Genomic DNA, 25,692 nt, shown 5'->3' with positions numbered 1-25,692 from the left:
TTTCAGGCAAGGAACAGATCTTGCTACAGAAGGATTATGAGTCTGCTTCTCTGACTGAAGTCCGAGCTTTGTTGAGGAAACATGAGGCTTTTGAGAGTGACTTGGCAGCTCACCAGGACCGGGTGGAACAGATTGCTGCCATTGCCCAGGAGCTGAAGTATGTTCTATTTCAAGGCGTGCAGCTGCTGACATTTAGCTGATAAACTCTTTCCAGTGAACCCGATCATGTCGTAGGTACAATGTAAGAATTCCACAGATAGCTTCTCAAGTAGATTATCCAGAGTCCAGCAGGGGAGACCTTCCTCTCGCTCTCTGTCTCTTCCTGGCCTATATTTAGCAAGAGAGCCAAGCTGGGGAATTCTGCAGCAGGAGGTGATGTGTGTGCGTGCGTGTGTGTGTGTGTGTGTGTGTGTGTGTGTGTTTGTATGTATGTGTGTGTGTGTGTGTGTGGTATTTAAACAAACTGACTTTAACTAATATTGATCTTCACCTCTGGTAGAAGTTATTGTGGCGCTCTCGTGTATCACTGTTCAACCAACCATGGCTCCTAGCACAGTTGACTTTATTGCCAGGAAGTGAATCTTGAGGAGTTAAATAGAACTATATTCCTCCAAAAAGAAAGTTATCTGACTTACGATAGGGAAAAAACACCATGACAGTCACTCTCACAATATCACAAAGTGAATTCTATCCCACTGTCATGTTTTTTGTTATTCTGCTGGTGAACCTAGGGATGGTTTTAAAAAGCCACTATATCACTGTGTTTGACATATTCTTTAAGTCCTAGATATAATCTCCTGATCAAAAAGAATATCTTTGTTCAGCTTCTTGGGAAGCTTCAGTCTAACTCTTGTTGAACCAGCAGCATTTTTAAAACTGCAATTTTTGTACTAATAAAGTATACTGGTTAAAGTATTATTCAAATTTTCCTTGAACTTAGTAAAAGCAGATACCTGAATGACATGGTTTTTTTTCTTGTAATGGGTCTCTTATCCTCAGTAAACATTAAATAAAATACAGTTAATTCTTGATTCTTTATAAGCTCATTATTTAATCTGTCAACTTCCAGGGCTTTTGTTTCTCCTCCCTTGTCTTTTCAACTTTGGATCATATTATTTCTTATTGAGCCTGCTTTAAAACAGGAGAAAGGAAAGGAAAAGAAATTCAAGTCACCTTTTTTGCTGCTTTTTAAATAACTAATAAAAAGTTTCAATTAGGTTTCAACTTTGACTAAAGTTTTGAGTTAATTTATGTATTTCAGTCTTTGTGTGATCCCTTAAGCCTCATTAGTATAGAAAATCAAGAGATATTTGTATAGCATTTAAATCTTATTCTTATTTCATTGTTATAAATTCTGTTTCTTTTCTTTTGACCAATAATAAGTTGATGGTCTTGAACAATTCCTGATGCATACAAACTGGAAGAAAAAAAAACAAAAAAACTTCCACGTTCTTCTACCTAAGTTGATATATAAATTCCAAGTACAAAATTAATATTATGTATTAAAACTATATGCATCCCAGGTAATGTAAGCTGAGAGAGTAAGAACAAGGGGGGGGGGAAGAGGGAGGAGAGAGAGAGAGAGAGAGAGAGAGAGAAGAGAGAAGAAATAGAAATATCATTGTTTAAGTTAACAGAAACAAAAGAGTTGTTTTGATTTGCATTTCTCTAAGATGAGAAGATAAAGCTTATTAAGCTACATTGAAAAGAAGTTAAGAGATAAGGAATTTCCTTATAGTTGTCTAGCACTGGAATAGTTTATTGATAGATTGTGTAGTCTGTTAGGAATCATTCCAGAGATGAAAATAAATATAGTTTTTTAATGGCATATCGAAGACAGAAGGATGAGCCAGTTGAAATTTCAGAGTCCATTCCAATTTGTCGATTCCATGAATGTGTCCATTTAACTGAAATGGAAGTGGAGTATGTATGGGTATGGATTTTATGTAGCTAAACTAGCCTTTAACTTCTGGGAAATCCATGTTAAAAATCTATTAGTTCTTATAATTTTCAATAAACTTTAGCATCAAATCACTTAATTTTACAAAGAGCCCATGCAACCTGTACAACTATTTTCTGTGAAGTGGAAGTAGATATTTCCCAGAAATTTTTGTTGTTTTTCTCACTGGCGGCGTTAAGTAAAGCTGCCCATTTCACTTGTATATAAATGAAAAGAATTTTGCTTTGTCCATATGAGGTAGATCACTTGAATATTAGGGAGCCCCTCTTGTCCATGTGGTATTCTACTCCCAGTGGCTAAGTAGAGTGTGTTTTGAGACAAGCCAAGGGCACAATGCAATGGAAGCTATTTCCACTCAGCTCTGTTTCATGTCAGCAGAATCCTAAGGACCGTCCTCCAGGTCAGAGAGTTGGCTTTGTCACAGATTCACTGCCAGATATTCTTTAAAAATAATCGTCTCCAGAGGCCTGACCTATAGAACTAAGAGAGTGGTAGACGTAGGCCAAAATACTGAGTACAGACCGTATTTTTTACAAAATCACAAATACTATGTTTAGAATAGATACAGAGAGATTATAAAGCCATTAGCCAGAATTTTTTTTTAAGTTCTTTTCCACATTTATCAAGGGGTAATGATGATACGACTGAGGTAGTGATGAAAAGTTTGAAATCGAGTAGCGGCCGTCTGCGTCAAAACCGTATTTGGTTTCTAATCTTTGTGTATTTGAGTTGTTTGCCTATGTACAATTTTAGCATATCTTCATAGGAATGATAAACATTTATTTCCACTTTGCCTTAGTGAACTGGATTATCATGATGCTGCGAGTGTCAATGACCGATGCCAGAAGATCTGCGATCAGTGGGACAGATTGGGAACACTTACTCAAAAAAGGAGAGAGGCCCTAGAGGTAAAGCTTTGGAAATTCTCTCAGCAGAAAATCTTTCATTTCCTCCACTGTTTTTTGCAGCTTTATAGTGTTCACAATGCTAAACTGTAATCGTTGCAGGCCAGCATGGTGGAAGGAACCACTAAAAAAGATTCCATATCAAAGAGGTGCAAGGCTAGAATTGGGACAAATAAGTCAACATTTTGAATATTTAATGCGTATCTGTATCAGTGATACATAATTACAATTAAAAAAATCTGAAATTCTCGTGAATTATGATAGAATTTTATTGGATACCAGGAAATTGCAAAACTTGATTTCCCAAAAATATATTTAGCTGAGATTAAACTGTATGGAAACCAGACAAGAGGTGAAAGATAACAATAGAAAAAAAAATGCAACTTAAGGAAACATTGGTATAAAGTAGAATTTGGGTGAATTTGGACACCCAGTAGGGTGTCATTGTATCATAATAAATATTTGGCAATTAGCTGGGAATGATTCCTCTCTGTACAGAAAAAAGGAAGCATTTCAATTTTCTGACCTTGACTCTGATGAAACTTAAAATAGTGATTTCAACTCTCCTAAAAACCAAGGGACTATTTTGTTTACTCTTTCAAGGTGTATTAAAGAATAGTGAGGTTTGTGCACATAAAATTAATAGATTAAAATGGTTCAGAATGAGAGAAATATTGAGTCGAAATGTGGAGGGTTTATGTTCCATTGGATCCAATCCCTCCAACTTCCCTCTGTCTCTTTCCCCACTTCATCCATTATGAGACACTTGAGAGAAATCTATAGTATTCCTAGTAATGCTCTCTTTGCCAATCAAAACCCTGAAAAGCCTTTAAAGTAATAACAAAAGAAAGAAATGTATATTGATTGAATGTACCTGAATATTAGCTTCTTCCTGTGACCTGAAAGGCAGAATAACCCCTCCAGACTGTACACTAGATGGGTAGTTAAGAGCTCCAGTTTTCATTCCTTCTTTTATTAGTTCCTCTACTGGGTGACCTCAGGTTAGTCACTTAATTTTGCACCTCTGCTTGCATTTATAAATTAGGGATGATACAGCATAGTCTGCTAGCCAGAATGTTTAGGGAGAAGAATATTCTTACTAAATCCTGGTTGAAAACAAACTACTATGGATACTATGGATGAAAAAGAATTTGAAAAGAATTAACACAATATAATGTACTTTATTATAGTGTATATAAATATATGATAATACATTTAGCTTTAATAAAATACACTTAACACTGAAATTATAGTGAACATAATTTAATCTTTAATTTGGAAAGCACTTTAGCATCTTGCAACCCCTCAGGCTCGCTACTCTGAGCATCAGTTAATGTACCCTGCATATTATTAGCTAACAGAGAGTTCTGGTTACCAGATAGCAATGTGTGCTATATTAAAATGCTTTGCAGTTAAATCAGGAAAATTTTTATTTTATGAAGAGCTTTTATATTTCCAAAGAATTTGCAATGATGTCACCAGTGTTAAATATCCTTTCTTATATTATATATACAGAGGACTGAGAAATTGCTAGAAACCATTGATCAGCTTCATCTGGAGTTTGCCAAGAGAGCTGCCCCCTTCAACAACTGGATGGAAGGTGCTATGGAAGACCTACAAGACATGTTTATTGTCCACAGTATTGAGGAAATTCAGGTAATTGAGCTTCAGAAGAGCCTCCTGATCACACTGGGAAAAAATATGACATATTTAGGCTGGTTCTACTGAAATGAGTGCTACATACTTAGAAAGCCCAGACTATCTTTGTTTTCTTGGCACCTAGTATGGTGCTTTACATGTAGTATGTACTTAGTGACTATTTTTATAATGTATTTATTTGAACCATAGATTACCTTGTCTTATAAAATGTTTGAATTTTATTTGCCTTGACCATCAGGACAATTAGTACATAGGACTACATATGGAGCTGTGTCTTGGTGAATACATAATTTTGCATTAGAAATCTTAGTGTGTTGGACAAAAAGGCATGAGTTTTGTTGGCAGATGAGACATCACTGTGTATTATGCACTTTTGGCTGGTAATGAATAAGATTCAGGGAAAGGTGCCATTTGTGAAATCTTGCTATCATTTGAAAGAAAAGTACACAGTTAAGAAAAAAAGAAACAAAAATAGTTGATCGATTCCATAGACAAAGCATTGTAAAAATCACATTTTAAACATTTAAAAAGTACCTCCCTCAAAATACTTTTCTTCTTTGAGAAGGAAAATCAGCTTAAAAATTCACTCTTCATGCTAATCGTGAAGATCAGTTAGTTGTAGCTCTACATAATGGTAGTTGAGGAATTTCACAAGCAAGTGCTTGTCCTTGTGCTCCATCTGCAATTTCCAGTGATTCTTGGGTTTTAGAACTAGAGAGTCCTTAAAGATAATCTAGTACAACCTCCTCATTTTAGAAATGAGGAAACTGAAGAATAGGAAGGTCAAAAGACTTGCCCAAGGTCAATAATGCCCAAATAACACCAAGTAAACTGTAGAATTGAGATGGGATTTGTTAGCAGGTGCTCTTAAAAGCCCTGACATGAGGAGTATACATGAAGAATTCACTCCGGGAGATCAAGGCCCAAACCATTTTGAGATGCTATCCATGGTTTACAAATAAACTGTAGTTTACAAATAGAATAAATAGAAAAATAACTTATTTTATTTGCGGTGTCACTGAATATTTTATAAAGTATAAAAGAAGTGCTAAAATTTTAGATTCTGTCTTTGGGCTTTAAAATTATAAATTGAACTAGAAGCCAAATAAATTGTTTTAGTTTTTACAAAAATAAAAATTGAAATGAGGGGGAGGGGAGAGTAGTTGAGGCAGTCTATGACCATAGGACATTTTTTTCTTAATCTTAGCTCCTAACCCAAATTAAGGTTTAATGTAAAGTCTTGAACAGTGCAGAAAAATCTTGAGGATGGAACAAAACATATCTTACAATTTAAAGCCCTGGTAGCTAGCAGTCCCTTCCTTCTCCACTTCTAGTCTATCTTTTTCTACCTTCCCTTTCCTGTGAGTGCAGGTAGCACAACCCCTACCTGAACAGGTATGGTGGCAGCTAAAAAGCCCCATCCCAGGGTTGTCTCCACTGCATCCACAGCGAGTTGTGCTGGCCGGTGCTTTTTTTCAGGTTACAGAGATGATAAATCTCAGATGTACCTAAGTGGAGAAGAACTAAGTGTACTTCTCTGTAGTTTTGGGTAAGAAGGTGCCAGAATCCTATGCTTCATGATTCAATTTCCAGGTGCCATGGAGACCAGGATTTGTCAGGCTCTGGTCTAATTTAAGCTCCCATGCAGAGAAATCTTCAAGAAGTTTTAGACTTAGGTAAAAGTAGAAAGAGCTATTCAAATGCAAAGTATATTTTTTGTATGAAATGATTACTTTGAACAATGATAGTAAGTGCCAAAATAGGTTTGATGGTTTTTCTTATATATTATGTTTAAGTATAGGCTGACAATCTAAAATCTTCTAATTTTGGAATGGATGTTTTCTGTGCAAGTGATAAAGTGTATTTAAGAAGCCCAGTTTGAAATTGAAGATTGTTTCTTTATTCAAAGAAAGGTTAAGTGCCAATAGTTGATTTGTTGCAGAATCCAGAGTTAGCATTAACCTCTCACTGGTTTATCACCCACATGCCAGTAACACCTTTCTGCAGCTGTACTTAAGGGGCTACTGTCAAGTACTTTAGGTCCAAAGTATAGGTTTGGCAAAATGTAGTTTTTATAAAACCTGATGGGTAAAGAAATAGCTTTGTGTCCTTTTCTTTTTCTGGGAGTTGGGATGAATTTCTCTTGAATCATTAGGTTTACAAATTCATTGTAAGTTGAATGGAGATATAAAACTTATAAAATACAGCTAAATTCAACTCCAAAAGGGTGCACCTATCCATGCAGATGAATAAGGAATGTTGTTCAGTTGTTTCAGTCATGTCTGACACTTTGTGACCCCATCTGGGTTGTTGGTTTGGTTTGGGTTTTTTTGGCAAGATACTGGAGTGGTTTGCCATGTATTTCTCCAGCTCATTCTACAGATGAGGAAACTAGGGCAAACAGGGTTAAATGACCAGGGTCACATAGCTAGTAAGTGTCTAAGGTCTTTCTGACTCCACGCCCAGTACTTTATCCTATCCACTGTGCCATCTGTACTAGTGAGGAAAAGCAAAGTTGATAATTCATCCCTTTTTTGAAGATTTTGGGTCATGATTCAATATTTATTTATTAAGCACTTAATATGTACAAGATGATACTGTGCTAGGTGCTAAGGATACAAAGGTAAAAAAAGAAACGGTTCACGCCTTTGAGGAGTTTCCATTCTTCTGGCTTTATTTAGGTGCATGCTAGATTATGGTAACTGCTTGAGAATCCAAGTTATGTCCACGTTGAAAGAATTTGACTTATACGTATGTAATGATAGCTAACAATTAGATAGTGCTTACTATGTCCCAGGCCCTGTGCTAAAGTAAGCACTTTACAATTATTATCTTGATTGTCACAACATCCCTGGAAGGTGGGTGCTATAATTATCCCCATTTTACAGATGAGAAACTGAGGCAGACAAAGGCTAAATGACTTGCCCAGGGTCAAACAGCTAGTAAGTGTCTGAGGCTGCATTTGAGCACAGGTATTCCTGACTCCAGGCCACTATAGAAGCATTAAAAAAAAAAAAGGTCAAGCTTCTCCCCCCTCCCCTCCCCAAATCCTCAAGGATAAAAGTTAGTAGTACAGAGCAAATGTTGAAGGATGCGAAAGTCTCTTACACTAAGTTAAATCAGGCTTTCTTCCCTTCTTTCCTCCCCTGCAGAGTTTAATCACTGCCCATGAGCAATTCAAAGCAACACTGCCCGAAGCAGATGGTGAAAGACAGGCCATCATGTCCATTCAGAATGAGGTGGAGAAGGTTATTCAGAGCTACAACATTAGAATCAGCTCAAGCAACCCATATAGCACGGTCACCATGGATGAGCTTCGTGCCAGATGGGATAAGGTGGGTGTTTGGGCAGGGGCTGGGGGTCGAGGGAAGTAACAAAAAAAGAATGGTAGCAAGGTTGATAGCTAATATACTTGAGGATTGCCCAGGAACCTCTGGTGTCTCATCATGGTCAAAATCTAATGATCTAGCTGTCACACATCTCTCCTCCCCACTGCCCCCTTTCTGCCTCCTGTCCCTCGTCTCTCCCCCTCTCTCCCTTCTTCTCCCCCTTTTTCCTCCCCCCTCTCTCTCTCCTCTCTTTTTCTCTCTTTTACACACACACATAACACACACACACACACACACACTCCTTCCAAAGATAGAATGTATTCCAATACTGTGCCTTACAAATTTTGTGAGAAATGTTTATTGTTTGGGGGGAAAGAAGTGAGTATTGTTAGGGAAATGTTACAAATACTGAATTAATCAAGATAGTTAATGATGTACCATGGTAAAGGCAGGGAAATTTTTAAAATGGATAAATTTAGAGTCCCTAATTGCAGTATATTTGAGAAGACAAATGTTGCATCCCAAATATGTGAATTTAAAATGCAGTACTAGAGAATGTATTTACATAGCACTTTATGGTTTGTAGAGTACTTTCCCCATAGCTGCTCTGTATAGCAAATAATGCAAATACGTTTATACTTATTTTGTTTCCTTATTGCCTATTCTAATTCCTTCAGTTTTTTATTGCTAATGTGCAGACATTTCTAGTATAATATTGAATAATAGTGGTGATAGTGGGCATCCTTAGTTCACTCCTGATCTTATTGGGAATGCTTCTAGCTTATCCCCATTACATATAATGCTTGCTAATGTTTTTAGATAGATACTGCTTATCATTTTAAGGGAAACTCCATTTATTCCTGTGCTCTCTAGTGTTTTTAATAGGAATGGGTGCTATATTTTGTCAAAAGCTTTTTCTTCATCTATTGAGATAATTATATGATTTCTGTTAGTTTTGTTTGATATGGTCAATTATGCTATTAGTTTTCCTAATACTGAACCAGCCCTGCTTTTATGTTTGTTTTGTGGGTGAAGGGAAGGAGGCTCAGAGAGATTAAATAACTTGCAAGATCATACAAATCAGAACCAGGAAACAAATTCACATCTCTTGACTCCAGGTTCAGTATTATTTCCATTTTATCATATTGCTTCTCTTAAGTGGAGGGATATTCCTTAGAAGGATATACCTTGTTTGGGGAAATAAAAAAACACTTGGGTAATTTGCTAGTCATTAAGCTCTAGAGAAGAACCCTGCTCAAATGTTATTATAGTCATAAATGGTACAACTTGGGCCATCTGTGCCTCAGTCTTAGTCAAAATTCAGTTACCTAATTAAAAACATGACATAGTTAGTCATCTCATCATCTCACTTTGCTGATGTTTCATCTCTAAGGGAAAAAAAAAATCTACCCGTTTTAACTCTGTAGATTTTGTAGGTCATGACAGTTGTACAAAATAGTCTAAGGGCGATATGAGATGTGTCCTTGTATATGCTGCCTCAGTAAACTAAACTACTGTCCCTCATCCTCCTTGGAGGTGTTTTTCAAAGTCACACTCTTTAAAAGATTTGCTTTGAAGTACACATATTTTTCTGAAGATAGAGAAAATTTTTCCTTTAGGTTTGGTTTCTTTGACTTTTTAGAAGATGGTGGGCCCTATATTTCTCTACCATCTCTGACCCAGCCACACACTTTTCCCACCTCTTTCCTTCTTTCTTCCTTGCAATATCCTGCCAAGCCTTTACTCTTTCTTTCTATCATTTCCTTTTCTCCTCCCATCCCTGATTTTTTTCCTTCACCTTTCCTTCTCCTTATCCCTCTGCCCCTTCTCTCTTCTCCCCCTTGGGATAGTTACCTGATCTGTGTGGTCATCCCTGTTGTATAAGAGATACTTTTTAACACTTGCTGCTGTTGTGTCCTGTGACAGGTGAAACAGCTTGTGCCAGTACGGGATCAATCCCTGCAAGAGGAACTGGCCCGCCAGCATGCTAATGAGCGACTTCGGCGCCAGTTTGCTGCCCAAGCCAATGCTGTTGGACCATGGATCCAGAACAAGATGGAGGTAAATCATCCAATAGGATGCTGTTGTTCAGAGAACTTCAGAAAATCTATCAGATTACTCTAAAAAACTTTTACTGACTTAGTACAATGGTTGTTATTCCTTGTCACATTTACCAGCATCAGAATAATAGGGTTATATTTAATTTTTCATCATCATCAAGCATTTATATTAAGCATTTTCTGTTTGCCAGACACTGTGCTGAGCACTGGAGATAAAAGCAAGGTCTCTGCCCTCTAGGAATTTACATTCTAATGGAGGACATGGCTTACAAACAATTATGTACATTCAAAATACATGCCTACAGTATACATGACAGGTAATCTCAGGGGGAGTTATGAGTTATGCCCCAACAGTCTTCCAAAAAAAGGGTTTGAAGTGACAGTAATTACTACCAGACAGTGTTGTAGAAGCATATTTTCTACTGTTTTCTCTGTTCACATTTTTATTTGCTTCAGACTGCTTTTCAGATCTGTGGGACTATAGTCATTTGTGTGGCTACTTTCCATAGGCAGGAGTCCTAACCAGAAGGTGTTACTTGGAGTCCCACAAAAGAGAGAGCAAAGAAAGATCTTCACTTGGAGATCTGTTTACTTGGTAGTTAATGAAACTGTTAGAGGGGGTCTTAACATTTTTTCCGGACAGGGGCCTAGAATTTAAACTTAGTATCATATTATGGAGGGACATATTATTCACCATGTGGTTGTGCTCTGGTGTGGGCTACATTGGTTGTCAGCAGGAATAGCTCTAAACTTTTTAGAGCAGTAAATGCTCATTCTTTGAAATACTGTAAATGCTGTTTGTAGCACTTAAGTCTCTGGGTTCATCTTGTTACAAGGAATAAACAAGGGAAATTTATCAGCATAATCGCCCCGCTTCTTTCCCCTGCCTAGCCTTTTTAGTGGTAAAATAACTATTTTTGAGGGTAAAAATAATCTAATGAATATGGCATATACATCTGCTCCAGGAAGCATGTAGTATTTCTAAATGTTAGCACCTTGCTGCATCCATGCATTATATCTTATTCTTCAGATATGTACCTAGTTAGGGATGTTTTAATTCCTAACATCAGTAAGAGTTAAATGCTTTATCTCTGGTCTTTTCTTCCTCTTCTCTCCCCTGGATATTCCTGCATTCCTGTTGTTTCTATCCTCTAATGTTTTTCTGCGGTCCTATTTGCCCCCATCAAATGGATAGGAAACTGGGCTTGGAGTCAGAATGAACCTATTTCAAATCCTGCCTCAGCTGCTTATTGGCTGTGTGACCATGGGCAGCTCATTCAATCTCTCTGGGTCTGTTTCTTCTTTTGTAAGATGGAAGAGGTTGAACTTGTTGGCCTCTAAGGGCTGACTGTTAATATCCTTTGGCCCTATAATAAAAATCCATCACAGACCTGCACAACTTGGCAATAGGTAGGGGCCAAAATTAAAATAGGCTAAACTTCTTCCGGCTGCAGACTGGTTAGACTAAAGACAGATTGGCAATGGTTGGTTGCCATGGGTCATGTGACAAACAGTGTGCAGTGGCAACCCTACATTTTTTGCTGGCCACCCGAAATCCTTTGGCGGGTCGCAAGGGGCCTGTGGGCCATATGTTGTGCAGGCCTGGTCTATCAAGAGCCTTGTGCCTGCTTGTAACTTAGGTAGCTGCCTCATTTCAGCTTTTTTTTTTTTGTTACTGAGTCAGGATGAAAATTAGAAACAAAACCAAAAACTTTTCTCCTTGCTTTTTCACCTCCTCTAAATCCAGAGAGGAATGAGCAGGATAGTGAGACCTTCCCCGTGAGGATGAATTTAGGGAACCTGGGATTTTAGCTGGGGAATAGAAGACTTGAAGGGGACAGGATATCTGCAACAACAGCAAGCATTTACTAAATGGCTGCTATGTGCTAGGTACTGTGCTAAGCTCTGGGAATATAAATGCAAGCAGAAAGGGAAAGTGTTCCTCCCTTCGAGGAGCTTACATCCTTTTGGAGGAGGACAACACATAAAAGGCACTGAAAAGTGGGGAAGATGGGAGGGAGGGAGTTAATAATGGAACCTGGAGAATGTGGGCAAGAATGATTAAATTTGTCCCAATTAGGCCAAGAAAGTGGGCTCAGTGGAAGAAGTTACAAAGAAATGTGTTTAGCCGTGATGTAGAGGCAAACACTCTAACTAGCCCAAGAGGAAACAGGCTCTCTCAGGGATGAGGGAGGGTTGGATTTGGGGTTCCTTCTCACTGGAAGTCTTCATGCAAAGCGTGGATAGCCATTTGTTAGGTATGCTGTGGAGAGAATTCTGGTACATACAGACTGGACCAAATGATCTCAAGATGTTTTCCAATTCTGGGATTCTATAGTACTTCTTCATTGTGGTCCTGAAGGTTGACTTGTTTTTTCTGGGTTCATTTGTGCTTGCGTCTGTGTGACTTCTTGTCTTTGTCCATCTGTGTCCACTGAACAGGAAATTGCCCGTAGTTCTATCCAGATCACTGGGGCTTTAGAAGATCAGATGAACCAGTTGAAGCAGTATGAACACAACATCATTAACTACAAAAATAATATTGACAAACTGGAGGGAGACCACCAGCTTATCCAGGAAGCCCTGGTGTTTGACAACAAGCACACTAATTACACCATGGAGGTATGTGAGCCATGAAGTAACTTATGACAATAACAGTGGTTCTCTTTATATATTAAGAATAATAATTATAATTAGCATATATATATATATATATATATACACACACACACACACATATATATGGCACTTTGAGATTTGCGTCTCATTTTGTCCTCACAGCAACCCTAGGAAGTTGGTGCTACTATTATCCCTATTTTACAGATGAGGAAGGTGAGGTAGGCAAAAGTTAAGTGACTTGGCCAGAGACCCATGGCTACCAAGTGTCTGAGGCTGGATTGGAACTCAGGTCTTCCTGATTCCAGGTGCAGCACTCTATCCACTCTGCCTTATAGCACATTGTGTCTGACACAGTGCTCTATGTATTTATTATTTCATTCGATCCTGACAGCATCCTGGGAGGTGGATGATGCAAGTAAAATTCTCTTCCATCTTCTCAAGCTGACCCCTTGATATACCTTGCCCTTGCTCAGGCATGTATGAGTATCCCCTCTCCCCACCCCCCATATTAGTCTGGGCTGTTGCTAAATAAGTTCTCAAAGTAGAAAAGCTGAGCGTTTTTTATTGTTGGTGTTTTTCCCCTACGGACAACACTGGATTTAAGATTTTTCCTAGTAGGAGGAACGTGCCACTATCCAAATAACATTTGGGTTTTGACTGTTTGATTTGTCCGAAAGAAATATAGACTATGGGAGAGTCAGTATCTCCTGTTCTAGTAGGTTTTGTGAACTATTGCCTAATCTCTCACTATTAGAGCTCCAGTTCTATGGAGGGATCCTGAGAACTTCCTCCTGGCAAGCTCAGTTCAATTCAATAGATACCATGTAAGCGCCCATTATATGTAGAACGCCTGTCAGGTGCTGGAGGGTGAGACAAAGTTTAGAGAAGACAGATTGCCCTCTTGGAGCTTACAGCCTATTAACAGATAATCAACTGTGTAAAAAATATAAATGAATGTAATGAAATCTACCTAGCTCTCCTCTTCTCCATTTGGATTGATTCTAAGGTTATGGGCGGAATAGGCAAGAGGATGACTGTGTACTACATGAATGGAGGAGAACTAACAATTTCATATTTTCTCTGGTAGCATATTCGTGTTGGATGGGAACTGCTGTTGACAACTATTGCCAGGACTATTAATGAGGTGGAGACCCAGATCCTTACCAGAGATGCTAAGGGTATTACCCAGGAACAAATGAATGAGTTCAGAGCATCTTTCAACCACTTTGACAGGGTACAGTACTCTTCTGTTTCTTACCATAACCACCTCCCCCCACACCCTCCCCCAGCTATTATACAATTGGATTGATTGTAGAATGACCTATAATGTTTTCATCAAAAGCCTTAGTGCCTTGAAAAAAACTACAAAAAAAAACCAGAATAACTGCCTTACTCTTTGAAGGGGAAACAGCAGTAAAAAAAAAAAAAAAATAAAATGTCCTTTAAAGTCATAGCTTAGCTGAGACTGACGCATGAAATATATTTTTATTTGCTGGCATATGCAATATTGTTTATGTACATATATGCACACCAGTGAATTTATGTGTTAAGAGCTGAGGATAACAATAAAGACTGACGTTTTCTAACACCGTATAGTTATAAAGTACTTTACACTAATGATCCCATTTAATCTTTAAACAGGTCATGGTTAGGGAAAATGTTATTAATGAATCACCTAAATTCACATAGCTAAGAAGGGTCAGAATGGACACTTGAACCTAGGTCTTCTGACTTGCAGTCCAGTGCTTTTCCCACTTAAACCTCACTGTAACAAAACTTAGGGTCTCTGGGAGGCTAAACCTTAACAAATACTGGGTGGTAAGCTGCAATTCTCTTCCACTCTGTAGTATTATTGTGCATTTTCCCTAAGTAATTCTGTCAAAGTAAGGAACCATATGTAAATTCAACCTGTTCTCTCATGTTTTTAATCTTCTCTATCTCTTTAAACTAAGTAAAATCATAGTGCATTAGCAGAAAATTTTCATAGCAAACCTATACAAAAGGTCAGTGCTTCTCTAATACATTAATCTGTCCCATAAAACCTTGGGCAAAACCCACTTTTTTAAGATGTCCATAAGAACCAAGAGGCAAATAGTTCACACTTCTATAGCACTTTAGAATTGCCAAAGCACTCTGTGTACGTATACATCATCTCTTTTATCCTCAAAACAACACTGGGAGGTAGATACTGTAATTGTCCTAACTTAGCATATGAAGAAATGAGACTCATAAAAGGCTAAGGGACTGGCCCGGTGTCATACAGGTAGTAAGTGTCAATCCCAATCAATCCCAGAACTTGTGAGTTTTACGTTTCTTATCCATTACCCTATGTTACATGTCCAATAGATAGCTGATAATTCTTTATTCATTTAGTCAACTCCTACGTCCAGGCATTGAATTGAAGGATAATTATTACCATAAGATCTGACCTATTTCTTCTTAAAGTTAAGGGCCATTTACTTTTGTGAAGATGGAAAAAAAAAAGATGCTCACTCTTCCTGTGCTTCAGATAGGTTAGCATGAATTATGGACCTTTCAGAGGTTGTCTCTCTTATTTCCCTCCTTGAGGCAGGACCATATTTAATTCAACCCAAGGTCATTAAAATCTCCTCATGTAATGTGCTTGTGACACACTCCAGAAAAATGGTTATGTAACTTCCCTTTGTTATTCAGATAATAGAATAATATTCTACTATTCTAAAAATTTAAGTTTACTGAACAGTGACAGAATGACCAAAGGTATTATTAGAGTTTTAAATGGACTCTTGGTACTGGTAGATATTATTTGAATGCTGAAGAAACAATTCACCCATTGTGAACGTGTGAAATAACTGTCAGGATAATCATCTTGTTCTGCTTGGTTATATGCTATTATTTGTTAAGCACTCACCAAGTACAAGATGTTAAATAGAACCAGGATGCAATAGGAGCTTTAGTGGGGAATCTGGCCCTACATGGGAAGGGACAGGAGAAACTACTGACCCAGAAACCCCTGTCTTCTCCATTTGGAAGAGTAAAGAGAAGCGCAGATGGGTGTGACATAGCATGGAACGTGATATGTATGTCACAATTAATACCAGTAACAAATATTTATTAAACATTTTTTTACTATGTGCAAGGCATTGCTATAATCATCTACAACCATGGGAAATTCCACATTACTTTGAGGAGCTAGCCAGTTTTGGTTTGTTTTTTTTTTCCTGTGTAAAACAAAACACTAGAAAACTTTATGCAAAGTATGAATGTACCTTTCATTTCATGTTCAACTTGGTATGTAAAACTGTTTTATTTGTTTAAATCACATGACTTTTCTTGTGTTTTAATTTATACTGATTATTTAACATTAGCCAACCCCTCTGATAACAGGATGCTGGCAAACATACTCAGTAGTATAATAGAGCCATATATTACTCCATTTCTCAGCATAATTATCATTATAATTTTTATTTACATTTACTTCTTTAGCTGTCAATTCAGTGTGTTTAATTTTGGGGCTTTGTTGGGTGCTCCACATTTGTAAACTCTCACATAGGATGAATCTGCATGTGCCAAATTGAGGTTAATAGCATTTAAGTTCTGTCTTAGGGAACTAGCATCAGTAGGAAAATAACTTATAGGTAGGGGTAGGGGAGGGCATGAGTATTTTGAGTTATTGTTGTTTGAATGTTATAGAAACTATTATGGCTTATCTACAAATTTTTATGTTCTTTAAAAATTATAAATAAACATCAACTAACTACTGCTATAAACCCATAGCTAGAAGCTGTTATAATTTCTTAGAAATCTTATTATAAAATAGTTGTTAAGAGCTTGTGCACTTGTTAGAAGTGAATAATTTACAGTGATTTCCCAGCATATTTTCTTCCAATGGCACTAAATAGTTCTTTCTGCTTTTGTCTCATTTCTGGGTGTGTTCTTTTTGTCTGTTCCTGGTCTATACATGGTTCTTTTTTATTTTTTTTTTATTTTGACCCACCTCTCTTTGGGGATTGTTTTACTTGTTATATGTCCTTATGTTGTGTGTCAGTTTCATCTCTCCTACAAATCAACAATAATCTTATTGGCAATGCTTCAAATCAAACACCTCTCATTGGATTGATTCCGTGTTGGTGTAACTGCCCCTTTTGTGGAGCTGGTGTAAACGTGCCCCAAACTTCTTGTTTCTTGCATTGATCAACAGAGGAAGAATGGCCTGATGGATCATGAAGATTTCAGAGCCTGCCTGATTTCCATGGGTTATGATCTGGTATGAACAGAGTTGAAATTGTCTTATATTTTAACAAAATTGGGTTTGTAAATTGATAATAAAAGTAGGAAATAGAGGGCTAGAACTTTGGAGACAATCATGTTTTGGGTTGATTAATTTTAACACTATAGGAGAAAATGCCTTTTAAGTCATATTCCCTATTATTGAATGGAAACTATTATAATAGCGACAAAACACATTCAGATTTTTGCCTTTTGAGAAAGAAATTGGCAAAAGTTACTCAAAGAAAAAAGGTTTCTCATGACTTTTAAGGCTTTGTTTAATAATTTACATTTAGATTGGAAAGTTCTCAATAAATTATCTGAGATTTAGAGGTTCATTCTGGCTTTGAAAGTTCTAATAAACCTAAAATTCTCAAATCAATCCATTTATAAATGTATTAGTTAATTTGAAATCAATATAGGCCTTTGAAGCAAATTTACCAGGACTTGATTCTAATATTCATGCTACTAATTCATTGGCACAACTTTTCCAAGTTGTCATTTAAGGAAGTACTTGATCTTTCCCTTTAAACTATTGGTTTTCTTGGAGTAATAAAGGCAGCAGGGATAGGTGACAGGTAGAAACTCTGGAACTCAGTAGCTCTTGGTTTTGTGTAGCAGCCCCTTTGAATTACTATTTTATTTGTGGTGATAAGCACAAAGTCAGTGGAGCATCAAAGTGTTAAGCAGATGGCTCTAAATATATTACAAAAAGGCTGAAGGCGATAAGGACCACATGCATCAATTGATGCAAAAAATATTACAATTTTACCTCAAAATGAAATTTTTCAGCTGTCTATATTTTTTTGCCTTAGGGATTTAAAAAAAATATTCACCGAATCAGTTGAGATAGTTTGTTCCTTCAAGGTATTCTTAAATTCCAATCCTGGTATTAAACATACAAACAATAAGAAACTTGCACACCTGCAGTTGGGAGAACTGATACCTAATTGTTGATAATTTTGGATCAGGGGAATGTTTGCTTGCCTCTTATTTCAGGGGGAAGCCGAATTTGCCCGGATTATGACCCTGGTAGATCCCAATGGACAAGGAACTGTCACCTTCCAGTCCTTCATTGACTTCATGACAAGAGAGACTGCTGACACAGACACAGCTGAGCAGGTCATTGCTTCCTTCAGAATCCTAGCTTCTGATAAGGTCAGTTCCTGTCCTCCTGATTGAATTTACCAATGTGTTCTCCAGCCCAGGTGCAGTGGACAGAATGTCAGGCCTGGAGCCTGGAAGACCTGAATTCAAATCCAGTCTTATGACACTTATTAGCTGTATACCCTGGGCTAGTCACTTAATCCCTCTTTGCCTCAGTTTCCTCATCTGTAAGATAGGAATGATAATAGCACCTTCCTCCCCGGTTGTTGTGAGGATCAAATGAGATAACGATTGGGAAGCACTTAGCACAGGGCCTGGCATATAGTAAGTGATATATAAATGTTAGCTATTATTATCATTCTTATTTTATTTTTACTTTTAAAAAAAGACCTCATGTTGTTATTAAGTTCCAGGGTCTGTCATTTTAGATGTCACTATTACACCCTGTGCCTGAAAGAAAATTTTAAAATATATGAATCTCAAGACCAGAAACTCATAACAGAAAATGATAGTGCATTCTGCTCCTGCCCTTGGAGGGTGAACTTCACATTGAGTTTCATGGAGAACCTGCAAAACTGGTTCATGCCACATTATGCATTCTGAATTTAGAGCTTTTGATACAGAGGATAAAAGCCACATGGCTCAAGTATTAGAAGCACTTCAGCTGTTATGGTAAGGAGTCTCAGCCATTAGATCATGGTTATATGAAATCATCAAGTCATTAAAAAAATGAATAAAATCTAAGAAATCTGTATTCCCTTCTGCCTAGGGTCTAAGGAGAAGATGGGGTTTGATGTTCTTGGTTTCACAGTCTTTTGATTAAAACTTAAGAAAGTGATCTTATAGAATGATAGTATTCAGGGGCAGAAAGGTCCATAGAGGCCATCCAGCTTAACACTCTCAGTTTACATTTGGGGAAACTGAGGCCTCAAAAGGTAAAGTCTGCAGTCTTGCAGGCAGAGAGAAGCAGAGCTAGGATAGGAACTCAATTCAATTTGAACTTGATTTTGATTCTATTTCAATGTTTTCTTCTACTACATCAGGATTCCTACCCAGAATCCTACTGTGAGACAAGATATATGGCCTTCACCATAAAGAACTTGCCACAGATACTAAGACACATCAGTAAGGCCCCTAACAACTCCAACCCGGGAGTTGTTACACAAACAATTGTTAACAAGAGTTGTTACACAAACAATTGTTAACAACAGTTGTTACACAAACAATTAAGGCATAACAGTTAAGATAAATCCATTTAGAACGAGTGGCTGAAAGGGGAGTGTTTTAAAAGGGAATATTTACTATTCTACAGAAAGAAGGCCATAAACAGTGAACAAACAAGATTGGGCAGCTTAAAAAGAGCAATAAACTAAAAGTTGGAAGACTTGGGTTTGAATCCTGACTGCCACTCAGCTCTATGATTGCGTATATTAATGAGATTCCCTGAGCCTCAGTCTTCATCAGGAAATTGAAGAATATAATGCAAGATTAATGATAGAAGAAAGCCCTTTGGAAATATTGCAAAAAACAAGATTATACAGCTCATAGGAACACTTTTGATCCATTTTAAGTTAATAGTATTTGTATTCATTAACAGTAGTGTTATGAGAATTATAATGGTTTTCTTTCTATGTATCATTCAAAAAATGTAGGTTTATTATGCTTTGGGTCCAAACTTTCTTCATAGGAACAGAACTCTTAATTATTTAAAAAAATCAATGGGAAAGATGAAACATTTCATATAAATTCATTGTGCAGTCAAATGTCCAGGAACATATATATTCCATTATATGAAATATTCTCACTAACTTTATGTTTTGAGACCTATCCTTGTCAGTTTAGTAACAATACTTGTCAATTATGTTATGTATCCACATGAAAATGCTGATGAATGCCCATAATCTGTTCTCTCCCACACCCGCTGATGCTTGAGGTCTCATGAGTCAGGGAAAGAGCAGAGTTACATCGCAGAGTTACCCCTCAGAGTTCTAGTGGTACCTCTGAGGGGTCAAGGTACTTCTCCTCTAATGCCATCAGCTCAGATCCTCTATTCCAGTGTGTTTTCCTCAGCATCAGTCACCACTGATTAATCCCCCGGTTCACTTAACCACTTGACATGAATTAGCTGTCTTAAAGGAATATCTATGGAGAAATATAGCAGAAAAGAAGTAAAAACACTTCCTTTCCCAACGGCTGGGGGCATACTCTCCCCCCTATCACTTTGCTCCGTGGGAAGAGTGGCTTCAATCTTTAAGCAGTTGGTACAAAGCAATCTACCTTACCAAATTCATTTCCAGATGTAGCATAGCCAATGCTCCTCCTTGTAGGACCTGGAATCTTGGTTTTTTGGGTTAATATACTGTTGAGCTGGGTCCAAGTCATTTCTCAAAGCTGTGCTAATGGACAGGGCTTGGCGGTCCATGACCCATGGCATGAGCTCTCATTCCTGTACCTCTGGTTCACTGCTAATCTTTCAAAGCTCACAAGGTCACAGCCTAGCTCATTTCATCTCTACTATTCTTTCACTTAAGAGAGAAAAGGACAGACATAACAGAAACAACATCTGAGCCACGTGCTCATTAGCTCTATGTCATCCTGAGTGTGCAGAATTGGCCACTGGCATGAGCTCTCTTTCTGCTTTGTGTTGGCCTGGGGCCCCTTCCCATGGGGTCTTTCGTGTGCACTCTTGGTTCAGACTCAGCAGCCAATCAAAGATCCCTTTCTTTATCACTTGGTTAGTAGATTGGAGGCAGTCCTGCCTGCAGCAGCATGCACTGAAGTGGAAGTCATCATGGACTTCAAGAGGCACGTTCACCAAACCTCCAATATGGTTTGACAACAGGCAGAGTATGTATGCTCTGAGCCTGAGGTCCCATTGACCAGTCCTCTCTTACACCACCCCCTCTTCCTCCTTTTAAAACATTTGCTGTCCTCAGCAAGTATGTTTTGATCACACTATCCATGTCCCCAATCCAGAATAGTTCTTTGGGATCCTTTAGTCAATATTACATCCCCATTTTATGCCTACATGTTTAGTTATCAGGGGCAAAGCTAATAGCAGAACTTAGCTTTTTGTATGCAATTTCTTGTTCTTTCTATTAGAATACTGATTTTAAAAATTAAGTGAAAGGTTGAAATAAATTTAATAAGCACCAAGACAACTTAGGTTCTAAAGTACTATTTTTGTGACTTTTTCTTCATCCTTAAAATGCAAATTGCTTATATGTTTTCCAGCCATACATCCTCGCAGATGAGCTGCGTCGGGAGCTGCCTCCAGATCAGGCTCAGTACTGCATCAAGAGAATGCCAGCCTATTCTGGGCCAGGCAGTGTACCTGGAGCCCTGGATTACACTGCGTTCTCATCAGCGCTCTATGGGGAGAGTGACCTGTGATTCTGTAATCATGGAACACCAGAATGCAATAAAAGTTGGAGTAACAGTTTGCTTCCTGGAAACCTTGACAGGCTGTTTTAAATTAAAGAAAATATTTTTAAGCATTCTTACAGCTCAATAGTTACCACCCAGTGTAACATGCTAGAAAGAATAGTGTCTATGTCAGAGTGTGCCACACTAAGTAGGTGTCTTTATTGTGGGTTTCTTAGTTTTTTGCTAGTACAATTTTAGAGGGATTTCAGGCAAGAAAGAGAATTCTTTGAACAGTAACAAATTGGGAGGGTACAGGGAGAGAAAGAAGCTTAAGAATGTGAAAACTGAAAATATTAAATATTCAAAACCAGAAAAAAATACTTTATTACAATTTGGTATAGTAATCCCTCCTTTCAGAAATGCCCTTCATGACCGATGTAGTTATGCGACTGTGCCTAGGGAAATATGTTGTGGAGGTCATTGTTTTCTTTTCTTGCTTATCCAAAGATTAGCTGTAGCTAGATATTTTCATGGTTTTGTGGCTTTTGCAGTTGAATTTTAACATAAGTGAAATGAAGCTTTCAGGGAATAGAAACAAACAAGCCAAAAAAACAGAAAGTCCTTTAGCTTTTTAAAAGGGTAAGGAAGTGGAGAAGGGAGAGAGAGAGAGAGAGAGAGAGAGAGAGAGAGAGAGAGACAGGAAGAGATTTCAGCCCACTCTCAATGATGTAGGGGCCGATTATCCAACCCAGGGATCACTGTAAGCCCTTGTTTCACACGAAACACAAGATGTGGGTGAACACTTAAATGAAGTCATTTGCTAGGGGAAAAGGTGGGCTAGTTCATAACAAAGCTTTTAAAATTAACTGTGGATTTCAGTGAGTCATGCTTTTTCCTCAGACCCTATTAGCACAGATTATCAAGATTCGAGACTGTACATAGAGTCCGTATTTTTGAACTCACAGTTTTTCTACATGTTCATTCCTAATGAAACACTAGTCAGAAAATGGCAAACTTGAGGTTCTACAAGGATTTGCTTTCCTTCATGCCTTTAGTTTTATAGCCCCTTAGAAAGAGACAGGCAATTTCACATGAATGAAAGTGTATAAGAAAAGATGAATTCCCTGTACTGGTTATGGCAAGTTTCTTTACTCTGGGAGAACCTATTTTTATGTCTATAGGATTAACTTGTCCCCTGTAGCATATCTAAATTACACAGTTATATTCACAGTAGCATCCATCTGACCTTCGCCCAGTGTAATGTCAAAACCCATCTGAACAAGCACAGTATATGGATATATCTAGAGCTATATTCCATAGATGGCATGGTATATGTTCACTGAGCAGTTGTCTTGGTTTCTGTTGAATGTTCATTAAGCTATTACTCCTTGAGCTACCGTATGCTGTGACTCCCCCCCCACCCTGTTTTTCCATCTTGTTGACAGCTTGTAGAGAAATAAAGCAATAATTTTTTTTTTTACATCTGAGTCCTTAATCAAGAAATGAAGTAAAAACAAACAAAAACAGCCACAAACAGCAAATTAAAACGAACACTACCTCGTTGTTGCTAGGAACACAGTACATACCTACAATGGACAATCTAGATTTTTTTTTAGAAAAGTCCCACCAACAATTAAAAATGAATTTTTTATTAGAGGATGTGCCATGTTTTTCCATCCATAACTTCTTGAATCTTAAACACAGGCTACATTGGTCATCTTTTTTTTTTAAGGAAAAAAAAACCACCTGATTTATATGGGACATTTGATTTCCTCTAATTTCATGGGAGTTTTGTAATTTGGTTTTAAATTGCTTTGTTAAGTGTTTGAGAGTTAAAATAGAGAAACCCTTTCACAGATGGTGTGCCCTGAACAAAGCAATTTATATACATGATCTCTTTTCATCTTTCTGATCGTAGTACTTTTGACTTCTTGGTCATGGTACTTTCCAAAATTGCTTGATGAATGCTTAAGTGAATGGAGCCGTGTCATGGATATGAAAAAGTTAAGATTAAGAAGGCCTTTGTATCCTTTACTACAGGAGACTAAATAGGCTACATTTTCACAATTTCAAAAAAAAAAATTAGGTGACTTAGTTTAAGGCCACACATCAAATTCAGTGTCAGTTTGTTGAGTGTTCATCCTCAAATCTGAGACTGTTGCTGCTCTTCCAGTTACAAACATTCAAAAAAATCAGAAAGAACCTCTCCCTTCTATCCTAGGAGGAAATTGTGATGCTTATGATCCATATAGTCAAATCAACTTGCAGAAAAATTACATATACATACACATATATATATCATCATAACATTCAAGCAAGAAGATTGATCAGTGGCATTTGCTAAAGGATGAAAAAAGGAAATAATCAAATATTAAAATATTTGATAAGCACATTTTAAAGTTCTTTATTTCAGAACCTGGATCATGTATTAAAATCATTTTTTATAATGAAGAAATTCCTGTTTTGATTCTTCTTTAAAAAAATACTTTATTTTCAGTTTTCAACATTCATTTCTATAAGTTTTAAATTTTCTCCCCCTTCCCTCCCCAAGATGGCTTGCAATCCAATATGTGCTCTACACATACATTCCTATTAAATACATTTTCACATGAGTCATGTTGCATAGAAGGATTATAATGAATGAGAGAAACCACGAGAAACAAAACAAAAGAGAAAAGAATCTGCTTTGCTCTGCATTCAGACTCCATAGTGCTTTCTCTGGATGTGAATGGCATTTTCCATAAGTCCTTTGGAAAAGTTTTAGGTCCTTGAATTGCTGAGAAGGGCTAAGTCTATCAAAATCAGTCCTCACACAGTGTGGCTGTTACTGTGTGCAATGTTCTGGTTCTGCTCACTTCACTCAGCATCAGTTCGTATATGTTTTTCCAGGTTTTCTCGAAGTCTGCCTGCTCATCATTTCTTATAGCACAATAGTATTCTGTTACATTCATATACCCCAACTTGTTCAGCCACTCCCCAATCCATGGGCATCCCCTCGATTTCTAGTTCTTGGCCACCATAAAAAGAGTTGCTATAAATATTTTTGTACATGTGGGACCTTTTCCCATTTTTATGATCTCTTTGGGATACAGACCTAGAAGTGGTATTGCTGGTTCAAAGGGTATGCACATTTTAATAGCCCTTTGGGCATAGTTCGAAATTGCTCTCCAGAATGGTTAGATCAGCTCACAGCTCCAGCAACAATGAATTAGTGTACCAACTCTTTCACATCTTCTCCAGCATTTATCACTTTCCTGTTTTGTCATGTTAGCCAATCTGGTACCTCAGAGCTGTTTTGATTTGCATCTCTCTAATCAATAGTGATTTAGAGCATTTTTTCATATGATTATAGATAGTTTTAATTTCTTCCTCTGAAAACTACCTGTTCATATCCTTTGACCATTTATCAATTAGGGAATAACTTGTATCCTTGCAAATTTGACTTGGTTCTCTATATATTTTAGAAATTAGGCCTTTATCAGAGATACTAGTTGTAAAAATTCTTTCGCATTTTTCTGCTTCTCTCCTAATCTTGGTTGCATTGGCTTTGTTTGTGCAAAAACTTTTCAATTTAATGTAATCAAAATTATCCATTTTGCATTTCATCATGTTCTTCCTGTTTTGATTCTTAAAGAATAATCAAAATTTTGTCTTAATACAGCTCACACGGGCCTGAGGATGTGACTAATACAAGTTAAGTAACCTGGAAGCAACAGGGAAATAACTCCTGATTAGAAATTACAAAAGAACAGTCATCCGTGGAATTAAACTGGAAGACATGGATAAAGTAACAGGATAGCAGGGAATAAGTGGCAAGGAGAAACCTCTGTTCTGCTCACCCCAGAAATGTTTGGTAGCAACTGCCTTCTATCTGGGTATAATTGGACTTTGTATACTTTGTTCAGATGTTTTATAGACCTATAGTGTCAAGCTTGACAGAAACATAGAGTAAATTCCTTATCCCTAGACAATTTTCAAGGGAAGACGAAGGACTGCTACCTTCTCTGAGTTGTAGAGGGGCTTCTTATCTCCTGGGTCAGCCTAGTCTTCTGGGGCCCCTTCCAATTCTGAAGTCATCTACTACAACACGGGTACAAATGAGGACAGGGAAGCCTGGAGAAGAGGGAAAAATAGTTTATGTGACTGCTCTGGGGCTCCCATTCTAAACTAGTAAAGGATGGATATGGCTAGTGTTCTAGAAGGTACTTTAAGGTTTGCAAGGTGCTTCATGAGTATCATATTTTATCTTCATAACAACCTTGGGAGACATATGCTATTATTATCTTCATTTCACAGATGAAAAAGCTGAGGCAGACAGAGGTTGAGTAACTTGTCCAGGGTCACACAGCTCATAAGTGTCTGAGGCCAGATTTGAACTCAAGTTCAGCACTCTATCTACTATGCCACCTTATTAGCTTAATAAATAGAGTGAGACATTT

General features: G+C 37.5%; 1 protein-coding gene across 1 annotated transcript in view; it reads left to right on the top strand.

Moving 5' to 3' along the window:
- ACTN2 (actinin alpha 2) overlaps positions 1-22,733 on the top strand; it is a 96,658-nt gene extending 73,925 nt beyond the window's left edge. The window contains exons 12-21 of the mRNA XM_036753709.1: positions 7-157; positions 2,760-2,868; positions 4,381-4,521; positions 7,677-7,859; positions 9,780-9,914; positions 12,356-12,535; positions 13,620-13,766; positions 16,713-16,778; positions 17,780-17,938; positions 21,122-22,733. Of these exons, the coding sequence (XP_036609604.1) occupies positions 7-157; positions 2,760-2,868; positions 4,381-4,521; positions 7,677-7,859; positions 9,780-9,914; positions 12,356-12,535; positions 13,620-13,766; positions 16,713-16,778; positions 17,780-17,938; positions 21,122-21,280 (1,430 nt within the window). The 3' untranslated portion in view covers positions 21,281-22,733. The remainder of the gene's footprint in view (positions 1-6; positions 158-2,759; positions 2,869-4,380; positions 4,522-7,676; positions 7,860-9,779; positions 9,915-12,355; positions 12,536-13,619; positions 13,767-16,712; positions 16,779-17,779; positions 17,939-21,121) is intronic.
- The last annotated feature ends 2,959 nt before the right edge of the window (positions 22,734-25,692 follow it).

Source organism: Trichosurus vulpecula, chromosome 4 (assembly GCF_011100635.1).
Source record: "Trichosurus vulpecula isolate mTriVul1 chromosome 4, mTriVul1.pri, whole genome shotgun sequence".
NCBI classification, from domain to species: domain Eukaryota; kingdom Metazoa; phylum Chordata; class Mammalia; order Diprotodontia; family Phalangeridae; genus Trichosurus; species Trichosurus vulpecula.
This window is presented reverse-complemented; position numbering and strand designations above follow the sequence as displayed.